General features: G+C 33.7%; 2 protein-coding genes across 3 annotated transcripts; one reads left to right on the top strand and one right to left on the bottom strand.

The window, feature by feature from the left end:
* Positions 1 to 741: 741 nt before the first annotated feature.
* LOC105770345 (DNA polymerase eta) lies at positions 742 to 6,368 on the bottom strand. Of its 2 annotated transcripts, none has more exons than XM_012591509.2 (15): positions 6,094 to 6,363; positions 5,808 to 5,928; positions 5,593 to 5,704; positions 5,322 to 5,492; positions 4,851 to 5,015; positions 4,633 to 4,736; positions 4,364 to 4,483; positions 3,964 to 4,087; positions 3,029 to 3,142; positions 2,683 to 2,898; positions 2,472 to 2,580; positions 2,282 to 2,391; positions 1,760 to 1,835; positions 1,565 to 1,671; positions 742 to 1,208 (listed from the first exon to the last, which is right to left on the bottom strand). In XM_012591509.2, exons 1-15 carry the CDS (start codon positions 6,167 to 6,169, stop codon positions 891 to 893), a joined length of 2,043 nt encoding a protein of 680 aa, XP_012446963.1. In that variant the 5' UTR covers positions 6,170 to 6,363; the 3' UTR covers positions 742 to 890. The 2 variants fall into 2 exon arrangements, 1 of the variants encoding a protein (XP_012446963.1); XR_008196187.1 differs by lacking the exon at positions 742 to 1,208 and adding an exon at positions 1,973 to 2,071 and having other exon boundaries at positions 1,640 to 1,671; positions 6,094 to 6,368.
* A 17,912-nt stretch (positions 6,369 to 24,280) lies between these two features.
* On the top strand, positions 24,281 to 24,900 carry LOC128041005 (uncharacterized). The gene is made up of 2 exons (XM_052630262.1): positions 24,281 to 24,562; positions 24,628 to 24,900. Exons 1-2 carry the CDS (start codon positions 24,281 to 24,283, stop codon positions 24,898 to 24,900), a joined length of 555 nt encoding a protein of 184 aa, XP_052486222.1.

Below are 24,900 nucleotides of genomic sequence, written 5' to 3'. Positions count from 1 at the left end.
AAACAGGTTAAGAAGAGTGCAAGTATGTGCAGAGTTAATATAGAATAAACATGATATGGCTTACCATTACAATGCAAGCCTACCTTGTAACTTGGATTTGATTTGCTTGTACTTTAGAATAAGATTTCAGGTTTTCATTTTTAATAGTAGATGGCATCAAAGGTTTTCAAAACTAGCATTTCGATTTTAATTTATTTTTTAAACTTCTAATTGAATTTTTAAAATATTAATATTGTAATGTTCTAATTGAATTATAAAAATATTAGTATTGTATTAATCAAGTCATTTCATCAATTTATTCGTCAATTTTGACGTTAAATGCTAATTCGAATATGACACAACATATTGATCAAACTATAAATATAGGTGTACCCACCTTATGAATAGCTTGAATTTAAAATTTTCTTTTAACATGTCAAATTTAAACAGTTCATATAATATGTATATGCATGTTTATAAATTGATCCACATGTTAACTAGATTGATAGAAAGATGTAATTGATTAATACTGATACTTTAATGAGTAATTTAAAACATTTTAAAATCTAAATCATAGTTTCAAAAACATGTAGTGCTATCAATTATTTTTAATCAATACTAGTTTTTCACATTTATATTAAGGTATGACTACAAAAGATTAAGAAAATGAATAGAGTCGACTGATGTGAAAATATAAACACAACCATGCAGATCCACACCTTCAACTAGCTAGCTTTAGGTGTCGTTAGATAAAATTCAAAATTGGCTTATGAAAATGGTTAATTTTATACATGGGAGTAGAAGATTCATATTGATATCTCTTAATTTGGTGTCATCTGACTGATACATTTCTCATTTGGTTTTATACACACTGACGCCATCCATCCTGCATATAATCATTGTTTCCATAATTATGACTTTTTGGAGGGTGAGAAATAATGAGAGATGGTACAACTTCGCTTGACCATATTATTAGGCCGCCGCTTATGAGGCTGCATCCATGCTTTAATCTCGTCTTGGATCTCCGTCGGCAATTCCTCCATCACAGATGGATCAATTTCATCAATGTTGTATCCCCATGCTTCCCTTCTTCCTTCTTCCTCATCTCTACTGTAACTGCTACTACTAGCATCAGTGCCTCCAACAGTTCTGTTGTACTCGTGGGACAAAAAAGAGCCAGAGGGATTGGGATTGTAGCTCTTAAAAAGTTCTATTATTGAATATGTTCCCTGTTAAGAGTCAACATGTCAAAAGAAGCTAAGCAAAAGTTGGTGGCGTAAATCGAAACAAGAGCCAACTATGAAATGCATAAACTGAAACCAGTTCCACATGAGCAACCCTAATGTATAATCAGTTGCATCATGATTTTTTTCAGAAAACATTAAAATTCTTCTCTTTTTTCCCCTTTGCTTCCACCTTGAATATACTTGAATGATTAATGTGAAATTGAAAAGCCATGAAAGTTCAACTTCTAGATATTAAAACCATTTTCTCCATCAAAGCAAGTATTCTCTAGATAGCAGTATAAAAAACACTAAACAGCAATAACACAGGAAGATATAATAAGTAAAATTCATGATTGAACCTTGTCTTTCAATCTTTTTCCTTTTCGCTCCTTGTATTCTGACTTAAACTGACTTTCATCCTTAGTTAAATCTCGTTGTTGTTTACTCCGGTTCTGTTCCAAGCAACCTTAAGTTCCTCAATAAACACAACAAAATCAGAACTAGAAAGGGCAGTTAGGGAGCCAACGGAAATAGCAAGTACCAAAAGATATCACCTGAGAGTAATAATGGTGAAATATCCTCCTGGATGAACCCATCTTGTGTCTTCTCTGATAGAGGACTAGATAGATCCTGCAGACAGAATAAACTAGTAATATGCTTGTTCACTACCAGAAGCATTTAACAATAGGAAGATAAGACAGAATACATCAGAAAATAGGTTAATAGTTCTTACACAACATACATTATACACATATCAAGAGGCTTACGCATTATAGACGAAGAAAACTTTAATATCTTGCTTTCTAAAATGAAGGAAAAATAACAATAGTTACAGATCTATGTTGCTTGCATTGCACGATCATATTCTGAATTGCAAAAACGAATCACTGGTCAAATTGCAAATTTTTATATACAATTCAAATTTAGCAGTGCAAATGAAAAACTCCTAAATATTCTACATCTAGAAACTTTGTTGATGTTTGTTCTTTTGAAAGCTTAATCATCTTAAAACTGCCATTTAGAAAAGAACCTGCAAAAAAACTAAACAGTAATAACTTCGTCTTCAAGAAATTTACTTTTTGTTCTTGCAGATCTAAATCAGGCACAGTATCCTTAATCCAGCTTTCCTCCTTAGGAAAATCAATTTTTGGTTCAGATAAATTCACCTCTGAGTAGCATTCACTACCTGAACGAACACCTAGTCCCATTCAGAAATGCATTACAATCATAAACAAGGCCAGAAAATGATCAGAAAAGCAAGAAGACCTGAGGGTAACGAAAGCGTTGCTTCAGTGTTAAGGTTATCCGACGATTGCATTGAAGAAAAGTGGGACGTAGATTGACCTTGAAAATACTTCGCAATTGAACATGTTCCCTGCCAAAAATATTAAAGATAACACATAATACAAAGTGTTTAGTCATTCAAAAACCATGTTAAGGTCATCATTTACTGCAAACAATGTACATTGGAACTTACAGATGGTATGGGAACGATTTTACTGGCTGAAACAGAAAGAGATGTTATTCCCCATCCACTACAATGGCTTCCTTGAGTCTTACCACCATAAAATCCAATATACTCGCGTAATCCAGCTTGAAATAGGTTGAAGGCATCTTCCTGGATCTTGGCAGTCCCATACCTTAGGGGACAAGATTTTGAGGGGAACTTTTTCTGAGAATCTGAGTCACTGGACTGTAGAAATACTCATAATCAGCAAAATAGAATGTTGGAGTTAGCACATCGTATAAAAGAATCTGGGTTGGTTAATAGAAAGATGCCAAAGGTACATAGAGATGCAGACTAAACGATAAAAGATGGGTACCTTGTATGCTCTAGCATGCAGAGTTAACGTGTGTGCTATCCTTTTGTTTTGGTCCAGGTCAGAGCAAAGTCGTTCACTAAGTTCTTCGCAAAGCTGATTAAGCCAGTGTTGCACCTGGTTGACATATAAAGAGGCAAGTTACAACAATATGAACTTTAGATATAAGAGCTTAGTGAACCATTGGCATTCCTTTGAAGGAATTCCCTTTTCCACCAACTATGATCACCTGGTTAACATATAAAGAGGCAAGCTAAATGACCCAAAAATGCTTTGAAGGAATCACTAAATGATGGAAGCTAGTAAATTAATTGATATAAGAGCTAGATAACAAATGCAGATAGTAAGCAAATTTAGAAACAAAAAGCTGCAAAGCAATTCCCTTTTCCACCAACTATGATCATTTCTTTTTACACAGATTCATAGTTGAGAAAACCATTTCTCCAATTTCAGCACCAGTTTTTGCAGCAGAAAACTTTCCGTTAGCCACCCCTGTCAAGCATCCCTCTAACAACGATCGTGACTCACATAAATAACCAATTCAGCACAAGTCAGCACAGGCACTGGTGTTGGTAAAGCTATAGTCATTGCACGATAGATCTAAGACTATCATTTTTATGACACTTGGAATATTTCCAACAACTGTAAAATGTTTGATACTTTCATTCCTTGAATATGAAGAAGAGACACCACCATCATAGACCGCAATCTAGGGAACCGTAGGGGCCGTAAGCACTACTGGCATTGCATAATTAGACAGCACTGCATTGCAATTTGCATGATCATTTATAAATTCCAACACTTAGGGATTAAGCTCACAAAATATGCTCTTTAGTTTCCACAAAATTCTACACGCTAAAATGATTGTAAAGGAGATTAACACATTGACTTCATGACATGAAAATCATAGAGCACTTTTTATTAAGAAAAACTCTTACAGCAGGAACTGTCTTTAATGCCCGAGGGCCAGGAAATGTCTTTCCAGAACCATGGCTCTTAGGGAGAAGGCGTCCCTCAACTTCTTCTCCACTGATTCCTCTAGCAATGTTCCACAGCCAAGTTCTAGATCCCATGCAAAACATAGGTATTTAGGAACCATCTTTAGATAGTTGTTAAATGAATCAGCAAATGTTAAAGCACATCTTAAAATGGTAATTTCTTCTGGTGGATCTTGACCATATAAAGATTAAAACAAGAAGTCAACATCAAATGTAAATTTGGAAAGTGCTAGATAACAGCTCTTGATGCAGCATAATTTTTAAATTTTAAGAGGAGAAGCTGTAATGATCTGAGATATATCAGACATGTGCAAAAGCCCCATTAATAGTAGGTATTGACCCTGTATTTATGCCATAACGTTCTTGAAGCTTCTCCTCTGGAAACTGCAATAGATCTCCAACAGTGTTCACACCCATGTCCATTTGCAAGGAAATCCCCAGCTTGCCTCCAAGCTGTTTCCTGGCAAGAAAGTTTCTAGTCAAAATAATGTGTCATGTATTAGGAGAGAAGTAACTGCTCTGCTGCTGATGTTTATATATCATTCCTCAAGGAAATTAACTAATTCTCACTCAACATTTCAGTCACATCCAGAAATTTTAGAAACTTACATTTTTCTTATAGGCAAGGTATCGAGCAATCCCTTTACGGATGAGAAAGGTACAACAGTTTGTTGTGCAGGTTTATTCATACCGCTAGCAAGTTTCGCCAGCATCTGGTGATAAAGTCAACATTAGGATGATGTCATAGGTCAGTAAAAGTTACCTTTATACAGAACCTTATGGTACTGGCAGAAAAACTACAGATGAGTGAAAAAACTTTTAGCTACCTTATTATGAGCAATGCCTGCAGAACAAGTGAATTCTGTCTCCTTTAAAACCTGCATCCTAAGTTCTGCAACAATGAGGATACCGCAAGCTAGTAATTTATCACGGTGATCAGCATTGTGCCTATGTATCCACTTCCTAACATTTTCTTTCACATCATTTCCGTCCTGCACAGTTGCATGTACAGTATAATATCTTAGGTAGTGCAAAATCCTACCACTGCAAAAATGCCAAAAAAGTACACAATGATCCCAACTAGAGACCAAAATTTAAGACAGGATACTTATACAAGCCTACAAACTTGTTAGATTTCATAGCGATAGAGGCATCTATGTTCCAAGGACATTGCACTTAAGCTAAAATCACATATGTTGGCATCTGTCCATCAACAGAGGTGCCATTACCTCATAAATAACTTCAACATCAAGCATTATTAAATATTATGACAAAAGATCCAAAGCATAGCAGTAAACCTCATTATTTAGCCCTAGAATATGTGATTTAAGAGCTTCCTCATCTATTGTCTCCATGCCTTGCGGAGGATTGTCAGCTAGCATCATTTCAGCTGCATCAGTAAGATCAAGATAGACTTCATCAATGGAAGCCCTTTCACATCTACCTCTCCTTGCAAGAATAGATACCACCTGTGAATTTTGTTAAAAATTCAGCAATAAGATGGGTTTCTAATGAACTACTGAAAGTATATACTTGAAAGAGTACAATTGTTCATAAAATCGCCAGCACCTCAGAGCCTGCATTCCGGTACCCGCTCAAATCAGCTTTACCACGGGCCACAGGCACTTGGACCAACTGAACTTGTGGGCAAACCTCCTTTGCTTCCTCGCCACGCATTGAACTGAAAACCACACATAAGATACGAAAAAAAAGGGGAAAAAAAAAGAAAACACAGCTTATCAATTGAGAATCCTGAAAATGATTACTTTAAAAATTATAATTACCGCTTAACCCCGAATTTACGAGCCTCATAGCTGACTGCAATCAAAGCCCCTCCTTTCCATTCATTGTACTGTACAACAGCAGTAGGTAAACCCCGTAATTGCGGTTGCTTTCTTTGCTCCACTATAAAGTATAATGTTTAACGATATTAATTACGCCAGAAATTGAGATTCCAAAGAGAAAGGCAAGTTTGAGAAATTGGAACAGAACAAAACGAAATGGAAAATGAAGAACTGGTCGGAAACCTAAGTAACATATACATAAATAAAATTAAATCGCATAAAAAACCTTGAACATAGAAGCAATCCATGTCAACATGAGCAATCACCCTGGAATCAGACGATTCTGGTTTTGCCACTGGCATTGCTCGCTCTCCTCTTTTCCCTCCAAATCTTCTGTAATCTTCACCTTTATCAACCAATAAGGAGAGCCAAAAAAAGAGAGAGGGTAATTTAACAGAGTACGTCCAGTGCCCGCCCGTCCCGACCTCAACACATTGTTTTGACTGGAAAAACGCGGTGCAACGCGACACTCCGTTACCGTTTTAGTCGTTGTTTCTAATGAAGGGTCAAAAGTTCAAAAAGAAAATTCATTTTAGGTTGTATACTTGGGTTCTAGTTTGATGAGTTAATTTTCGTATTGATTTTTTTAATTTTTTATTTTTTTATATATGCATTTGTAATTATTTTATATTTTTACATATAAACTCCCCAAAAAAATTATTTAAATCATTAATTGTAAGCTATTTTTAATCATATTGCACATAATATTCCATTTTGTATATTGCAATGTTTGATTTACGAGGCAAAAATAAAGAATCCGAACTCAAAAATACTTGTGGTGCATGTCATAACATGAATTGACAGTAACTCAAAGCAACTTCAGAACAACTTTCATCTTTTATCAGCCTCGTTATGGACGTGTTCATTGCAAGCTTCCTTCCAATATTCATTGTTTAGTCCTCATATTTATACCAAATTCCAATAATCAAATTTGTTGATATAGTGTAAAACAAAAAGAAGATAAGGAGGAAGATGTGGTGTGTTGAATAGGTCGATTCATTTTGAGAGGTGGAAAGTTGAAAAAGAAAAAGGATATGAAGGTAGCTAAGGAGGAGATTAAAAGGGATAAATGCTCAAAGGTTGCTTAAGGACTCTAAGGTCCCTTTCTCATCGTTTAGAAATGTATTAATAAAAGAGATCTTTTTATCTATTAGTGTGACGTGACAACCCATTACAGAGTGGTTGTCATCAGGGAGGAGGTGTACTGTGTGACCCATTCTATTATGGCAATACGAGGTTGTTATGCTAAGGTGGGGTATGATGGTTTTTAGGAGTGTGTTCACATTTAAGGAGTGTTCACACTTAAAAAGTCAGTAATTGACAAGGATGCTTGTCTAGTGGACTATCCTAAAAGCGAGAGGTTTAGGTCTTTCAGAAAGAATTGTGTAGTATTACTTATAAGTTCTTATTGATACCAAGAGCTGAATGGAGAGTAGAGATTTAGGAGGGCTTATCATCAAGACAATTGGATAGAGTTGAAGATCTAATTATGATAGTTTTTCAAATAGCTTATTATGTTGACACGTGTCCAAATTTAAAGGAAGTATAACAAGTATGCTTTTTTTAAAGTTGATATGTAATTTTCTTTTTATCATAAATGGTACCTAAATGTGCTTCATTACTTTAAGTGGTATTTCAACTAGATTTTGTTATTCAAATATCTTTGCAGTTAAAAAAATCATTTAACCAGTCATTTTGTAATATGTGATACTTTTAAATTAAAATTTAATTATAAGAATAAAAAATTAAATTATAAAAATCAAATTTAATTAAATTAAAGCTTTTTAGTTGTTTTACAATCTCTCCATCTGCATCACACTTTTCTTCTAGCATTTTTTAACTATTAGATAAATTTTCTCTGAGAAATTTACTTTTAATAAAAATAATATATGGAATTTGAATCGTTGTGGGAAATGTATTGAAATTGAAGTCTAAAAACGGAAAAGAAGCTTTTTGGAATTTGAGTTTTGTCGCCAGGTATTGAATTTAGATAATTTTTTTGACGTGTTCTTGAATTTTTTTTCACCGGAGTTTTTGGATGAAGAACAAAAGACATGCATATTTATAAGTTTAAAAAAAAAATAAACTTAAGGTAAAGATATTTTTTGAACCTTTTTAATTTTAAAGTGACTTGCATCACAAAAGATTAGTTAAGTGTTTTTCTAATGGTGGAGGTAATTTAGAATAATAAAGTACAGTTTAAGTATCATTTGAGATAACATATTATAATTTTAATACTATTTAAGTATTAAATTGAGAAATTTGATATAATTTAAATATCATTTTTGGTTTAATCTTTTAAAATTAATAAAAGAAAATAGAAGAAAACGTTAATAAAAATCTAAGATATAAATACATATAAGAATCACAGACGGTAAATTCATGGTTGAACTTGTATCGTAATTCTAGCCATCAACTAAGGTTCAGTTCTAATGCTATAAAAAGAAGGGGAAATTTGTGGTTGTCGCTGCTCATCCCAAATCAACTCTTTCAAAAACAATTTCTCCTACAAAAGAATTGAAGAAACTATGGCAAAACCTTACTAATCAATGCATTCATCCGAAAACAAAACGTAGCAACATCCATCAACCCTTTCAATACAAACACAAATTGAAATGGCATCACAAAGTCATTTCATTAATGTAATTTTCACAATATTATTCTTGTCTGTCAATGTCTTTTCTCCATCAAGGGGATCAGCTTCTAAAGCACTCATTGCCAAAGTATGCGGTGACGACGCGATCCTCGACCACGACTTCTGCTTGAAAGCTCTTTCCAACGCCCAAGCGAATGCCGCGAAGAGCGTGAACCAACTCATGGATGTCGCCATGAAAGAAGCGGTGGCCAAAGCTCACACAACGCTGAAGGTCATCGTCGAAATGATGAAGAAGCCGAGTTCACCAGCGACTCTGGAAGCTCTCAAAACGTGCCAGAATGTTTATAAAAATTCTATCAGGTCGTTCGGGATGATAAGTGATGAACTGAGTGAAGATGCAATGAGTGCGAACTATGATGTTAGCCTTATTGGCCCCGATGCTGAAACGTGCATCAAGGCATTGGCGGCTGCGTCTGTTAATGCTCCGGAAATTGCCAATGGGAATCATGATTTGCAGTATTTTTCTTCATTGGGACACGGAATGACAGCAAAAATGAATTAGGGAGATGAGTTTGTCTATACTCGTTTCATAATGAAAGAAAGTGCCAAAATAAGGGATAATAAATAATTGTGGATGTGAAGTCTTGCTTTGTATATTATACGGAATGAAGGGTGTCATTGGTGTTGCTCTGGTTTATATTGCAAATTGTAATCTCGAGGGAAAAAAAGGGTTTCTGGTTTAGTAATTAATTTTTATAATGTAGTATGTGCGTATGTATAGAAGAGATGTTAATTTAGATTCAGATCTCGAATGAGGATTAAATTCATTTCAATCCTTCAATTCAATTTACTTATAAAAAATTAAATCATTTGAACATCCAATTTTTTACTTAGAATACTTCATACTCTGCAATGATCCAATTTCGGGTAATTTAAATATAATTTTATTAACTTGTATTTAAATATAGTAAGGGAAGAATTTGTTTATGCCTGCTTTCTGGATCATCTTTTGTAGATTTCTAACATTTAACCATACCTGATAGTTCGTAACAATTATCAAAACTTCACGCACCTTCGATGATTTGTTTGCTATTGTCGTCCATCACTTGCATGCATCCTCGGTGAACTCCTCGTGAGATTCTGATTACATAATAACTAACTTATATTGATGAGATAATATTTATACATAGTATAATACATTTCTAAATATATTCTTAAATATATGTTTAAAAGATATACAATAATATACAATATATTCCTAAAAGATAATATCGCATAATAATATCCTAGCATCCCCCTCAAGTTGGAGCATGGAGATCATCAATGCCCAATTTGCTAAGAAGGTATGCAAATTGCGGTTTACTAAGAGCCTTTGTAAAAATGTCAGCCAATTGAACAGAGGTTGAAACATAAGAAGGTGCAATCAACCCATCTTGGATTGCATCTCTAACAAAGTGATAACCGACTTCAATATGTTTAGTACGCTCGTGAAATACAAGATTTTGTGCAATATGCAATGCAAATTGACTATCACAAAATAAAGGAATAACTTTAGGATGATGAACATCTAAGCTCAATAGCAAGGCCTTTAGCCATTTGAGCTCACAAGTTACGGAAGCCATAAACCTATACTCAGTCTCAGCGAAAGAACGAGAAACAATTGTTCTTTCTTAGTTTTTCAGGAAATAGGAGATTGTCCCAGAAAGACAAGCCAACCAATAAGCGAGCGCCGAGTTAACGAATAAGCAACCTAATCTGAATCACAATACTCCTTTAAGGACAAATCACTATTAGATCTCAATAGAATCCTTCGACCAGGAGAGCCTTTCAAGTACCGAAAAATACACAGAGTTGCGTCCCGATGCTCCTGCCTCGGCTCATGTATAAACTGAGATAAGATATGAACCGGGTATGCTAAATCAGGTCTGGTTACTGCTAAATAAATCAAATGACCCGTTAACTGTCTGTATGACTCAGGATAAGTCAAAACAGCCCATGTAGCATGTGTCAATCTATGATTTTGCTTTATTGGCGATCTTGTGGGCTTTGCTCCCAAAAGACCTCTCTCCAAAATAATATCAAGTGTGTATTTCCTTTAACAAAGAAATATACCCAAAGAACTACGAGCTACCTCTATCCCCAAAAAATATTTCAAAACACCAAGATCCTTCATATGGAAGCAAGAACTGAGATACCTCTTAAAAGTTTTCAAAGCAATGGAATCATTTCCAGAAATAAGCAAATCATCAACATAAACTAGCACATTAATGTGTACAGATCCCTTAGTGTATGTAAAGAGAGAATAATCTAAATATGATTGAAGAAATCCATACCCTTTCAGTGTAGTAACTAGTTTAGCAAACCAACACCGAGTAGCCTGTTGTAACCTATACAAAGACTTGCGCAAACGAAAAACCATTTCAAGCTTATTAAGGGAAAAACCTGGAAAAAGCTTCATGTAAACCTCTTCATTAAGATCACTATGCAAAAAGGTATTATGTACATCCATCTGAAGCAACTCCTAATTTTTCGAAGCTGCAATAGCTAAGAAAGCATAAACAATCAGCATTTTCTCCACAGGAGCAAAAGTTTCATTATAGTCAATGCCTTCTACCTGATGATTACCAAAAACAATAAGATTAGCTTCAAGTTTCTCAATACTTCCATTGGAGTTATATTTAATCTTGTAAACCTATAACTTTCTTTTTAGGAGGAAGTGTCTTTATAAACCAAGTGTCATTATCCTCTAGAGCACGAATCTCTTTTTGCATAGCACCACGCCATCCTGCATCCTTCACAGCCTCTTTAAAAGACTGTGGCTCGACCCTTACAATAATAGCTGCAAAAATTTTTTGGTGTTTCACAGTAAATTTGTCATAATCAACATAATGTGCTATAGAAAATGGAGTACTTGAGGAAGGCTCTGAAGTATGTGAGGCAAAGATGAAATTTTCTTTGTGGCGATATGAGTGAAAAAATCCCGAAGCTTCACTGAGGGAAATTTCTCCTCATGCCCTTGTTCCAATTCAAGCACATTGTTACCCAATTCCTCTTGTATCATTATGTCATCGGCCGAAGAAGAAGACGCCACATGTGTCGAAGAATCCGCAGGTGGTGAACTCACAGGCTACAGAGTGACAAGCAAAAGAACTACCGCAGGTTGCAACAATTCTGACTCACCAAAATATGTATAAGAAATTGTGTTTGCACTCCCATATGGCAGAGCAACAGGGTCGGGCTCAATGGTTGTAGCATTCCCATCCAAATACGGAAAAATATCCTTAAAAAATTTCACATCATGGGACACAAAAAACTTTTTAGAATCCATATAACACAAATACCAACCTTTTTTTTTTTGCCAAAATGATACCCAATAAAAACACACTTTCGGCTCCCTTTCGCAAACTTACCACCCTTAAAACATTGATTATTATCAAAACATAAGCAACCAAACACTCAAAGATCATCAAACAAAGGAGGTCTACCAAACAACATTTCATTAAGATGAGAAGCAACCAAAATACACTCCCCCCAAAAATATGGGTAGATTTCCTTGGAAACGCAAAGCATGATCCACATTTAAAATATGCTGATATTTCCTTTCCGCTCTCCCATTTTGTTGAGGAGTACCAACACAAGATGTTTGAAAAATAATGCCATTTGTAATAAAATAATCCTGGAGGAAATTAAATTCTGTCATATTATCACTTCTAACAAACTTTATCAGTTAAGAAAATTGACGATTAATCATAGCAATAAATGACATGAAAATCTTGAAAACCTTCTTAGTAATTAATAGATATACCCAAATAGCACGAGAGAAATCATCAACCAATGCCAAAAAATAATGAGATCTACAAAATAGAGTATCATGAAACCCTTATAAATCAAAATGAAGTAACTCAAAAATACGAGTGTGTAATAGCCCGTTTTCAGTGAAATCGAAATAGCACGAGAGAAATCATCAACCAATGCCAAAAAATAATGAGATCTACAAAATAGAGTATCATGAAACCCTTATAAATCAATATGAAGTAACTCAAAAATACGAGTGTGTAATAGCCCGTTTTCAGTGAAATCGAAATATTAGTTTCGAGACCACAAATTTGAGTTTAGAAGAAAAAATATTTTTATATTATTTAATGGTTTGCATTATGATATAAATATCGTATGAAAATTTCATTAAGAAAATTTTACCGATTATATGTCTAATTTGATAAAAGGACCAAATTGCATAAAGTGCAAAAGCTAAATTCTAGTAGCTAAAGGGATCAAATAGTTATGAAATTCAAAATTTGAGGTCCTTATATGGCAAATAGACCATTAAGAGGATTTAGTAGATAAACATGATTAGTCATCAATGGAAAATTTGATAAAAAAGGATGAAATTGGAAAGTAAAAGATAAAAAGATGATAACTAATAAAATAAAGTAAAATATCATCATATTATCATCTTTCCTAAATTAAAAACATGGAAAACCTAGCTATGGAGACTTGAAGAAAGAAAAGCTTATTTGACTTAATTAGTTGAGTATCCTTGTCTCGTTTTTAATAATTTTCATATTTTCGGGATTGTAATAGCTTAATCTAGCTATCTCGGGGATTAACTTGTAAAATTATCAAAGTGTTAGGGTTTTTCCATGGATGAATATCTATGAACTATGAATTTTTATGGTAGAAAATAAAAGGTTGTTGATAGATAAACAACTTTTGTTAAGGGAATTTTGATGAAATAATGATTTAGGGACTAAATTGGAAAGATGAAAAATTCATGGAAAAAATTTGAATTTAATGAAATGTATGGGCTGCTAATTTTATATGTAAAAATCAGCTAGGCTTGGAATAAGGATTAAATTACATGAATTTTATTTTCCGAGCCAAGGGACAAAATCATAATTAATTAAAAGTATAGGGGCAAAATGGTAATTTTGCCAAAAATGTGAATTGGATTGAATTGAATATAAATTGATGTTAAATTCATTCATATAGATCTGGACAGATCAAATACAGAGTTAGATCATGGAAAAGAGAAAGTAACATATTAGTAGCTTTTGAGTACACGAACATTGTCGAGGTAAGTTCGTGTAACTAAAATTGTATATTTATACGTTTGAATTGAATGTTGTGTATGTGAATTATGTAATTGCTATGTATGAAAATCAATCACATATCTGCCAATGTCTGACAAGTATTAAGTTCTGTTTGAACAAATAAAATTCGATGGAATACAGGGTTCCCAAATTGGTTGTGGTCTTACATGTGTTGCAGACACATCACAGTTCGCAAGAGCGTCCCGTTATTAGTTCTCATGAGCATCCTGATATTGAATCTCTTGAGTTTCATGATATATGACTCTCACGAGCTTCCTGATATATGGCTCTCATGAGCTTCCCGTTAATAGCTCTTTTGAGCATCCCGATTGGTTGTGATCCTGCATATGTTGTGGACACACAGCAACTCTTATGAGCTTCCCAATATATAGCTCTTCTGAGCTTCCTGATTAAAGGCTCTTTCATGAGCTTTCAAATTAAAGGCTCTCTCATGAGCTTCTCAATTAATGGCTCTCCGAAGCTACCCGATAATGGCTCGCATGAGCTTCCCGATTATGGCTCTTATGAGCTTCTTATTATATGGCTCGAGAGAGAGCTTCCCATTTATGTGTTCGTATGAGCATTCCTGAATATGAATTGATAGATTACATATTTGTACACTTTGTGTGTACTACCCTCTTATCCATCGATATTTTAAAAGGTTCAACGGGTAAAGTTCTAATATGAGATAACATGGGTTCTAAATGAACTATTACTCAAATATATCTGAAATACATTGAAATAATTTGTACATGTTATATGGACTCATGATGTGGAAAGTTTATGTATATGACAATCTAACTATTATTGAGCTCTATGCTTCTTGGTATTTCTATGAAATACATGACTAACATGTTTGATGAGGATATGTGTTCAGGCTGTGGCCAAGTTAATTGAATATTGCTTATATACTTACATTATTTATGAAATAATGGTAAGTTTAATTCTATGTTATACGAACTTACTAAGCTTTAAAACTTTGTCTTATTTTCCTATTTTATATAATTCAGAAGCTCGTTGGGTTGGAAGCTTGACGGAGATATCTCACACTGTCCATCAGCCCAATTCGATATATTTAACAAACTAAATTCTGGTTATAATGGCATGTATAGGCTAAATTTGGCCAATGATGACATGTATGTGTTTGGTTGAAATTCGCCATTGGTATGGCTTGTAGTTGGTATGTTTTGATATGTAAAAATGGCCTTAAATGTTTGATGTGTGTTTGTAATGGATGAATCATGAAAATTATATAGGCATGTTGGTGATTGGTTTGTGATAGTATAATTGGTAAAATATGCCCATATGTATGTATGGTTATTTTGATAAGTTTGGATAGTTAAACATATGTATTGATATGTCAAGTCCACGAGTTATCGGGTTATATGAGATCACTGATAGAATCAGACCTGTTACATAATGATTAGCCTTATCGCCAAATCTTGACAGAATTCACAATGTTTTTCATGTGTCTATGTTACGATGGTATTGGTCAGATCCTTCCAATGTTATCTCTCTGATGGAGGCTGAGATTTAGCCTGACATGACATACAGTAAAGAACCGATCAGAATCCTAGCATGTGAGAAGAAATAATTGAAAAATAAAAAGGGTACCTTTAGTAAAAGTCCTCTGGCAATGACATGGAGTAGAAGAGGCTACCTGGGAGCCCGAGGAAACACTGAGAAAGCAATATTCAAACCTCTTTACTGGTAAGATTTTCGAGGACAAAAATTTCTATGGTAAAAATATATTTGAGTCTAGCTTCAAAAACATCAAGTGAATCTTAATTTTAAATTCTGTAGCTCAATATATAAATAATTTAGTGACTATAACTCAAGTAAACAATTTTGATATAAACACATAAGTAAATAGTGGAATTATAGATAATGTTACATATAAGCATGTTGTAACACCCCTTACCTGAGATTGTTGCCGGAGTCGAGCATGAGGCATTACTTAGCTTATCTTACTAATTCAGAGCATAAAAACTTTTTTTTGAAAATTAATTTCACTATTTACAGCAAATTTGTCCAATCGCGCAACAGTTACTAAATTGATTATAATTCGAGCTACGAGACTCAAAATTTATTTCTGCAATTTTTTCCTGAAACTAGACTCATATATTTTCCTACCATAAAATTTTTAGAATTTTTGGTTCAGCAAATTAGTACAGTTTATTAGTTAAATTCTCCCCTATTTCATCACTCGACTGTCCTGACCTCTTGCCACTAAAAATAAGTTTTCTCATTGTAGGATTTTCATATGGTGTTCTTGCTTGTTCCTACAGAAAATAGACTCAATAAGGAATCTAGAAATATAAATTACAACTCATAAATAGTTTTTTTTACAATTTTTAGTGATTTTCTAAACTCAGAATAGGGGACTCCAAAAACAGATCTGACCCTGTCTCACTAAAATTCACATATCTCAAAATATAAAATTCCTTTTGTTAAACCGTTAATTTTCCATGAAAATAGACTCAGTAATATTTCATTATATATATATCATACATCCTCTAATTCATTTTATACTATCCTAGGTGATGTTTTCAAAGTCACGTCACTGTGCTGCCTGAATTCTGTTTCTTTGCAAAATTTTACCCTTTCATGATTTCCATGCATAATTTATCACCTAGACTTTTGTAACAACAAACACCTTCATATTTAACCATTTTAATAACCATTCATCATCAAATACTTACACATCATTCTTTAGCAAAATCATAATTACAAACATGCAAAATAACTAAATCCCTATACATGCCATAACTCAAACGTGTTTCATCATAGAATACCGAGTAGTTGTTCTTGATAGTGTAGATGATCTCTGACTTCTTTAGGATCCCTGAAGCAGCTTTACAATACTATCAGAGAAAGAAAAATGAAAGAAGTAAGCATATAACTTAGTAAGTTTACTAGCAAATAATTAACAACATTTAACACAATTAATTAAACTCAAGTGCCTATATCTCTAGTTTACTCTTTAGTTAATTTCATTCTAGTTCTTTTACTTGTTTACTTAGTATACTTGTGTTCATAACTTACTCTTCTCTTGCTGCATCATTGAACATCAATTGTTAATATAATAAATTCTTAAATCTTATAACTCACCTGAGCTTGCATTTTTACTTTTAACTGAACTTTCATGCACATGATTCGTTTACTAGCCCGTTGAGCCACATTGGAACAATAAGGATACTTGGGTCTCTTCTGATCGTAACATGCCAAAGCCATGTCCCAGACATGGTCTTGCATGAGATGTTCTCATATCGGTGCCCATGCCATGTCCCAGACATGGTCTTACAGGGGACCTCTCATCTCGGTGCCAACGCCATGTCCCAGACATGGTCTTACATGGGACCTCTCGTCTCGGTGCCAATGCCATGTCCCAGACATGGTCTTACATGGGACCTCTCATGATCCTAAGGATGCCAATGCCATGTCCCAGACATGGTATTACATGGGATCTCTTTACCAAAATGTCATGACATTTGTATCCAATACTTTCCTCATGTATCAACGAGACTTTTTAATATTAATTCTTTATCATTTTATACTTGAATAAACATCAAGTAAATTCATGAAATAAATTCATAGTTGCTGGAAAATAGTAGCATTAATAATAATTATTGAAATATTGCATTTATTTGCCGTAAACTTACCTCGGTACCAAATATAGCCCAATTCGCCAACTTAGTCTTCAACTTTATTCTTCCCTTTGTCTAACCTCGAGTTTCATTCTTCTTGATCTAAAATAGAAAATTTAACTTATTTAATACTCACATTCATCAAAACAGCCCTCGACTCTAACTTTTTCAAAATTATGATTTTGCCCCTAAACTTTTACATAATTACATTTTTGCCCCAAGGCTTGGAAATTAAACTTCACCTCTTATTCTTATGTTTTATAACATGATGAACATTTTTCTCTTCTATGACAACATCAAATTCCCACTCTAACATTTATTTATGAACATTAGGTATTTTACCGATTGTGGGGTTTTACTCGTTTTTCGCTTAAAATCGACTAGAAAAAGTTGTTTAACATAATTTCTAGATCCATATTCTATCATAAAACATCAAAATAAACACTTTTTACCTATGAGTATTTTTCCAAATATAAACCCTAGGTTAAATTATTGCTAGAATAAGCTAAATTAAGCTACCGGGATCTCAAAAACGTAAAGAGCATTAAAAACGGGGTTTAGAATCACTTACTATGAAGATTGGAACCTTTGAAAAACCCTAAATATGACTTCCCCCTTGATGATTTCATTCACTATGAAGAAGATGATATTTTTGGCCATCTTTTTCCCTTTTTAATTCTTTTTATTACTAGATTACCAAATTGCCCCTAACTTAAAAATTTCCTATTTCACTTATCTCATGTCCATTGTTGTCTACCAACTTAACCAATGGTATAATTACCATATAAGGACCTCTAATTTAAAGTTTCATAACAATTGGACACCTCTAACATGTAGAACTCAACTTTTGCACTTTTTACAATTTTGTCCTTTTGACTAAATTGAGTGCCCAAACGTCAAAATTTTCGAACGAAATTTTCACGAAATCATTTTGTGAAATCGTAGACCATAAAAATATAAGAAAAATAAAATTTTCCTCATCGGATTTGTGGTCCCGAAACCACTGTTCTGATAACCTTTAATTTAGGCCATTACAACTCTCTCCCATTTTAGGATTTTCGTCCTCGAAAATCTTACCAGTAAAGAGATTCGGGTATTGTTTCCTCATTGTCTCTTCCGGTTCCCATGTCGCTTCCTCAATCTCGTGCTTTTTCCATCATACTTTCTCCAATTTTATCTTTTTGTTTGTAAGCTCTTTGGTTTCCCGTGCTAATATCTTAACCGGTTCTTCATTATAAGTCATATCCGATTGAATCTCCACTTCTGTTGGAGTAATAACATGTGAAGGATCTGATCGATATTGTCGTAGCATAGATACATGAAAAACATTATGAATTCTATCGAGTTCCGGTGGTAATGCTAATCTATAAGCAACCGATCCAATTCTTTCTATGATTTTATATGGTCCGATAAATCTTGGACTCAATTTACCTTTTCGACCGAACCAGAGAACTTTCTTCCAAGGAGACACTTTTAGAAATACCTTATCACCCACCTGAAATTCAATCTCTTTTCGTTTAAGATCGGCATATGACTTCTGACGATCGGAAGCTGCTTTTAGACTATCCCGAATCAGCCTTACTTTTTCTTCTGTTTCCCAGATCAAATCAACCCCGTGTATCTTCTTTTCACTGAGCTTTGTCCAATATAACAGTGTTCTAAATTTTCTACTGTACAAAGCTTCATACGGATCCATTTTAATACTGGACTGATAACTGTTATTGTAAGCAAATTCAATCAAAGGTAGATACCTTTCCCAATTACCTTGAAACTCTAATATACAACATAGGAGCATATCTTCCAATACCTGAATTACACGTTCAGATTGGCCATCTGTCTGAAGATGAAATGCAATACTAAAATGCAACTGAGTACCCAAAGCTTCTTGTAATTTGTCCCAAAAACGAGACGTAAATCGGGGGTCTCTATCTGATATAATAGAGACAGACACTCCATGTAGTCTGACAATCTCAGATACGTACAATTCAGCCAATTTATCTAAAGAATAGTCTATGCATACCGGAATAAAGTGCTCGGACTTTGTCAATCGATCAACAATTACCCAAATGGCATCTTTCTTCCTCGGAGACAACGGTAACCCAGATACAAAATCCATAGTGATTCTTTCCCATTTCCATTTCGGTATAGTGATTGGCTGAAGTAACCCCGAAGGCACTTGATGTTTAGCTTTAACCTGTTGAAATACTAAAAATTTTGATACAAACTCAGAGATATCACGTTTCATACCTGGACACCAATACATTTTTTCAAGTCGTTATACATTTTATTACTCCCCGGATGTACAGACATAGTACTGCTGTGGGCTTCGTGTAGAATCTTCTGTATAAGCTCAGAATTCTTCGGTACACATACTCTACCTATGAATAATAAACAACCATCAGTCCCAGTTTGAAATTCTGAATCATTACTTGACTCACATTGTACCCGTTTAGCCTGTAACTTCTCATCATTTTTCTGAGCTTCACATGCTTGTTGACGAAATATCGATTTAGCTCTCATTTCAGCTATGATTGAACCATCTTAGTCAGTGACAACCGGGCATTCATAGCTCGTAAAGCAAACAGAGATTTTCGACTCAAAGCATCAGCTACCACATTAGCCTTACCCGGATGGTAATCAATAACTAAATCATAATCCTTTATCAATTCAAGCCACCTGCGTTGTCTCAAATTCAAATCTTTCTATGTCATCAAATATTTCAAGCTTTTGTGATCAGTATAAATATGACACTTTTCACCATACAAATAATGCCGCCATATTTTCAATGCAAATACATGATTCGTTTACTAGCCCGTTGAGCCACATTGGAACAATAATGATACTTGGGTCTCTTCTGATCGTAACATGCCAAAGCCATGTCCCAGACATGGTCTTACATGGGATGTTCTCATATCGGTGCCCATGCCATGTCCCAGACATGGTCTTACAGGGGACCTCTCATCTCAGTGCCAACGACATGTCCCAGACATGGTCTTACATGGGACCTCTCGTCTCGGTGCCAATGCCATGTCCCAGGCATGGTCTTACATAGGACCTCTCATGATCTTAAGGATGCCAATGCCATGTCCTAAACATGGTCTTAAATGGGACCTCTCATGATCTTAAGGATGCCAATGCCATGTCCCAGACATGGTCTTACATGGGATCTCTTTACCCAAATTTCATGACATTTGTATCCAATACTTTCCTCATGTATCAACGAGACTTTTTAATATTAATTCTTTATCATTTTATACTTGAATCAACATCAAACAAATTCATGAAATAAATTCATAGTTGATGTAAAATAGTAGCATTAAAAATAATTATTGAAATATTGCATTTATTTACCGTAAACTTACCTCGGTACCAAATATAACCCAATTCACCAACTTAGTCTTCAACTTTATTCTTCCCTTCGTCTAACCTCGAGTTTCATTCTTCTTGATCTAAAATAGAAAATTTAACTTATTTAATACTCACATTCATCAAAACAGCCCTCGACTCTAACTTTGTCAAAATTATGATTTTGCCCCTAAACTTTTACATAATTACATTTTTGCCCCAAGGCTTGGAAAATAAACTTCATCTCTTATTCTTATGTTTTATAACATGTTGAACATTTTTCTCTTCTATGACAACATCAAATTCCCACTCTAACATGTATTTATGAACATTAGGTATTTTACCGATTATGGGGTTTTACTCGTTTTCGCTTAAAATCGACTAGAAAAAGTTGTTTAACATAATTTATAGCTTCATATTATATCATAAAACATCAAAATAAACACTTTTTACCTATGGATTTTTTCCAAATATAAACCCTAGGTTAAATTATTGCTAGAATAAGCTAAATTAAGCTACCGGGATCTCAGAAACGTAAAGAGCGTTAAAAACGGTGCTTAGAATCACTTACTATGAAGATTGGAACCTTGAAAAACCCTAAATATGGATTCCCCCTTGCTGATTTCGTTCATTATGAAGAAGATGATATTTTTGGCCATCTTTTTCCATTTTTAATTCTTTTTATTATTAGATTACCAAATTTCCCCTAACTTAAAAATTTCCTATTTCACTTATCTCATGTCCATTTTTGTCTACCATCTTAACCAATGGTCTCATTACCATATAAGGACTTCCAATTTAAAGTTTCATAACAATTGGACACCTCTAACATGTAGAACTCAACTTTTGCACTTTTTACAATTTTGTTCTTTTGACTAAATTGAGTGCCCAAATGTCAAAATTTTCGAACGAAATTTTCACGAAATCATTTTGTGAGATAATAGACCATAAAAATATAAGAAAATTAAATTTTTCCTCATCGAATTTGTGGCCTCAAAACTACTGTTTTGATAACTTTGAATTTAGGCAATTACACATGTTATATACTAAAAGGTACAGATTCTAACAAATATATACATAAATGATGTGGAATTGAGAGGAGGATGTTGAAAAATATATGAATGTATATATATAGTAAATGAATTTGAAATGTTTCAAAATGGTTGTAGGTGATGGAATGATTAACACATGTGAGTATGTTTTAAACGAATTGATAAAATAATAAGTAAATAATTGTTAATTGATGTGATGTTTTAAAAGAATTGACAAAATAATAAGTACATAATTGTTAATTGATGTGATATTGAATTCTTTGTTAAAATTTTATGAAGAATTAAATTGATTGGCATAATTTAGAAATAAATATGAAATATATATAAAGTGGGTAAACTAATTTTGCAAGTGCAAGTCCTCCAATGGTCTTATTTGTAAAACTTTAATATTTGTGTTAGTTTTATAAACTTTGTTATCTTTGATTGAATATCATGTTTGTATAAGGACTTAAGATTAGAAATAGAGGTAAGTGGATGATATGTAAAATGAATTGGCGTTATGACATCCGAATACGGTTCAAGTAATGATATAAAATAAATAAATAAAAATAAAGCGTTGAACTTTACAATTTGACATTTGATCAATTGTGGATGTTTTAATGAGCTCCTTTAACTCATAATTAGTTCTATCATAAATTTAATTGTTACTAAAATTAGTTAATGATCTACATTAATTAAATAATATAATAAATTGATTTGAAATTTTTAGTAGTTGCTTCGGCAACGAATGTGGCATCCTGATGCCTTGACTCGGCAATCTGGTCGGGTATGGTGGTGTTACAGCTACTGTTCGGTCTCCAAGCTATGATATGTTGCGGACTTGGCTAGCCATCAACTGAAGTTTTGGTTCAAAGTTTGTAGTAATGTAATATTGATACTTCCTAGAAATAAATTTCGTATGTTGTGTTCAGCTTGTGAACTTGGTTTCTGTTACTAAGTATAATTCTCCATTGCAGCAGGTTGTTGGGGATTTATAGGGATCAACTCTCTATTTTTCTAATGGAGTTTAGTATTACATATCCTTTATTGATGCATACTCCAAATTCATTCGAATTTATTTTTTTAAAAAGAATATGATGCCTTATCATCTTTTTTTGTGTTAAAAAAACATGTTGAGCTTGTTGGGATTTAGTACTTTTAGTGTACTTATTTCATCATTCACATTATTATATTTTGTATTTATACTTAAAGATTTTTGTGTGCAAAGAAAAATGTATAAGTAAATATTGGCTTAATGATTACCAAACATTTAACTAATATTAAGTTACATTACGTGGAAGGATGATGGTGTGAGAAGACAACTTCTATTAGTAGGCAATCTAAATGGATTGTAGTTTAAAGAATCGAAATTCAAGCAAATTGATTCAATGAATGTTTGGGTATTGGAGCGGATGGCTGTTAGAAGATAGAGACATAGGTGTGATTGTCTAGACTGACAATATATCTTACATGTCCTATAACACCCCATACTTGACTCGATCGTCAGGTCTGAGCTACAAGGTGCCACATTCATTGCAAGAGCAACGACAATCATAATGTCTATCAATTCAATACTTTAAATTCACAAGCATGTTCACTACATCATATTATAATATAAAATCTTGTTCGGGGTTTGGATGTGGATTGTGCCTGTTAATCATCGGCCCCAGTTCTTCTCCAGAAGTCTTCTAGATTGGATGGAGACTAATTTGTGTTCTTCAGTGTGGATGCCGAGTGTGGGGTTCCTTTAATCTAGTCTCTTTGGTTTCATAGCTTGGCGTATATGGAAAAATAGGGAGTTTTACTAAAATTATTAAGATTCTCGTAAACTAGGCAAAACAATACAATTCAACCTATAAGAGTCACCTGTCTAGATATCTCGGTATTGATTCTGAAAGTCTTTTAGTAGGAAATTGGATGCATCTATATATCGATGGGGCTGTTAGGAATGAAAAAGTTTTGCTGCTGCTGCTAGGTGTATTATATGCAAACAAAATGGAGAATGGATCTAGGGATATAACCACTATTTGGGGAGCTGTTCTATTTTGAAGTTGAACTTCAGGGGATTCTTGATGGTTTGGCCATTATTCAGAGAAGGGGTACAAGAATGTGTTGATACATACAAATAGCTTGGAAGTCGTTAAAGCTTTGTAGGTTAATTACTTGGCCAGTTCGTCCTTACCTTTGATAAGAAGGATTCCTTTGTTTCTAAAAACTGTAGAGCAATGGTAAGTCAAGTATATTTTGAGAGAGAGGAATCAAGTTGCTGATAGGCTTACTAAGATGGCTTCCGATAGGAATACAGAGGTGTAGGTGTTTGTTAATTTCCTTGAGGAGATGTTAGGTGAATTTGAGTTCGATAAAGTAGTTGAGATTTCGTTTATAATTATTTAGTATAGTTGATTAGTTTTATTTACACACACAAAAAAAAAATTGCAACCAAATTTTTCAATAATAAGAGAAAAATCAATAAAATTGTAATGGCAACCACTTATATTAGAAAATAAATTACTAAATTAGTTTTGTTAAAAAATTTTTAAAATAACTTTTTTGTTATAATTGATAATAATGTATGTTCTTGTAACTAAGAATTTTCAAAAAATAGATTTGATTTACCTTTATAAAAACTAGTAAAAGAAATTAAAAAAATCACAAGATCAAAATTTGTAATTAAAAATATCTTCATATCATAGTCAACAAGAAAATGGCTCCTCCAAATCAAATATGCTTAGTTGTAGTTATTTTCTTATCAATCTTTTCGCTTTCTTCTTTGCCAACAAGTGCAATTATTCCAAAGGCTAATGTTTCCCTCCCGATACCTTCTTCGCAACTAGTAGAAAATTTATGCAATGGCAAGGCAATTCAAAATCGCAGGTTTTGCCTGAAAGCACTTTCAACTCACGAAGTTATTGCGGCAATGGATACAACCCAATTAGGAACCCTCATTATGAAATTAGGAGCAGTAAATGCCAAAGCAACATTGAATGTATATAATGAAAAGGAACATTGGATGTATATAATGAAATAATTAAGAAACCAGGTTCTCCCCAGGCTTTGAAAGCTCTTAATTGTTGCGTTGAGGCTTACAAATATGCAATCTTATCATTTGAAATGGTATCTTCAGAATTGGTTGAAGATCCCCAAACCGCAAACTATGATGTAGCTGTTATAGGTACTGAAATTGCTAATTGTGAAAAGGAACTGATTAACGCAAAGGTTCAAGCACCTCGACTCCTTGCTGGGAATCGATTTATGAAATATTATGTCTCAATGGGATATGAGATAACATCAACTCTTGAGCTTGAAAATCCAAATGAGTATTAG

The sequence above is a fragment of the Gossypium raimondii genome, chromosome 5, assembly GCF_025698545.1.
Source record: "Gossypium raimondii isolate GPD5lz chromosome 5, ASM2569854v1, whole genome shotgun sequence".
Taxonomy (NCBI): domain Eukaryota; kingdom Viridiplantae; phylum Streptophyta; class Magnoliopsida; order Malvales; family Malvaceae; genus Gossypium; species Gossypium raimondii.
Note: the sequence above shows the minus strand (reverse complement) of the source record. Positions and strands in the feature narration are given on the sequence as shown.

Bases quoted from the DNA above. Each gene is read 5' to 3' on its own strand.
- LOC105770345 (XM_012591509.2), bottom strand. From the start codon at position 6,169: ATGCCAGTGGCAAAACCAGAATCGTCTGATTCCAGGGTGATTGCTCAT. The intron at 2,899-3,028 runs GTACCCATCTTT...GTATTTCTACAG, and splicing joins TGCATGCTAGAGCATACAAG to TCCAGTGACTCAGATTCTCA. The intron at 2,581-2,682 runs GTAAGTTCCAAT...TATTTTTGGCAG, and splicing joins AAATCGTTCCCATACCATCT to GGAACATGTTCAATTGCGAA.
- LOC128041005 (XM_052630262.1), top strand. From the start codon at position 24,281: ATGGCTCCTCCAAATCAAATATGCTTAGTTGTAGTTATTTTCTTATCA. The intron at 24,563-24,627 runs GTATATAATGAA...GGTTCTCCCCAG, and splicing joins ATGCCAAAGCAACATTGAAT to GCTTTGAAAGCTCTTAATTG.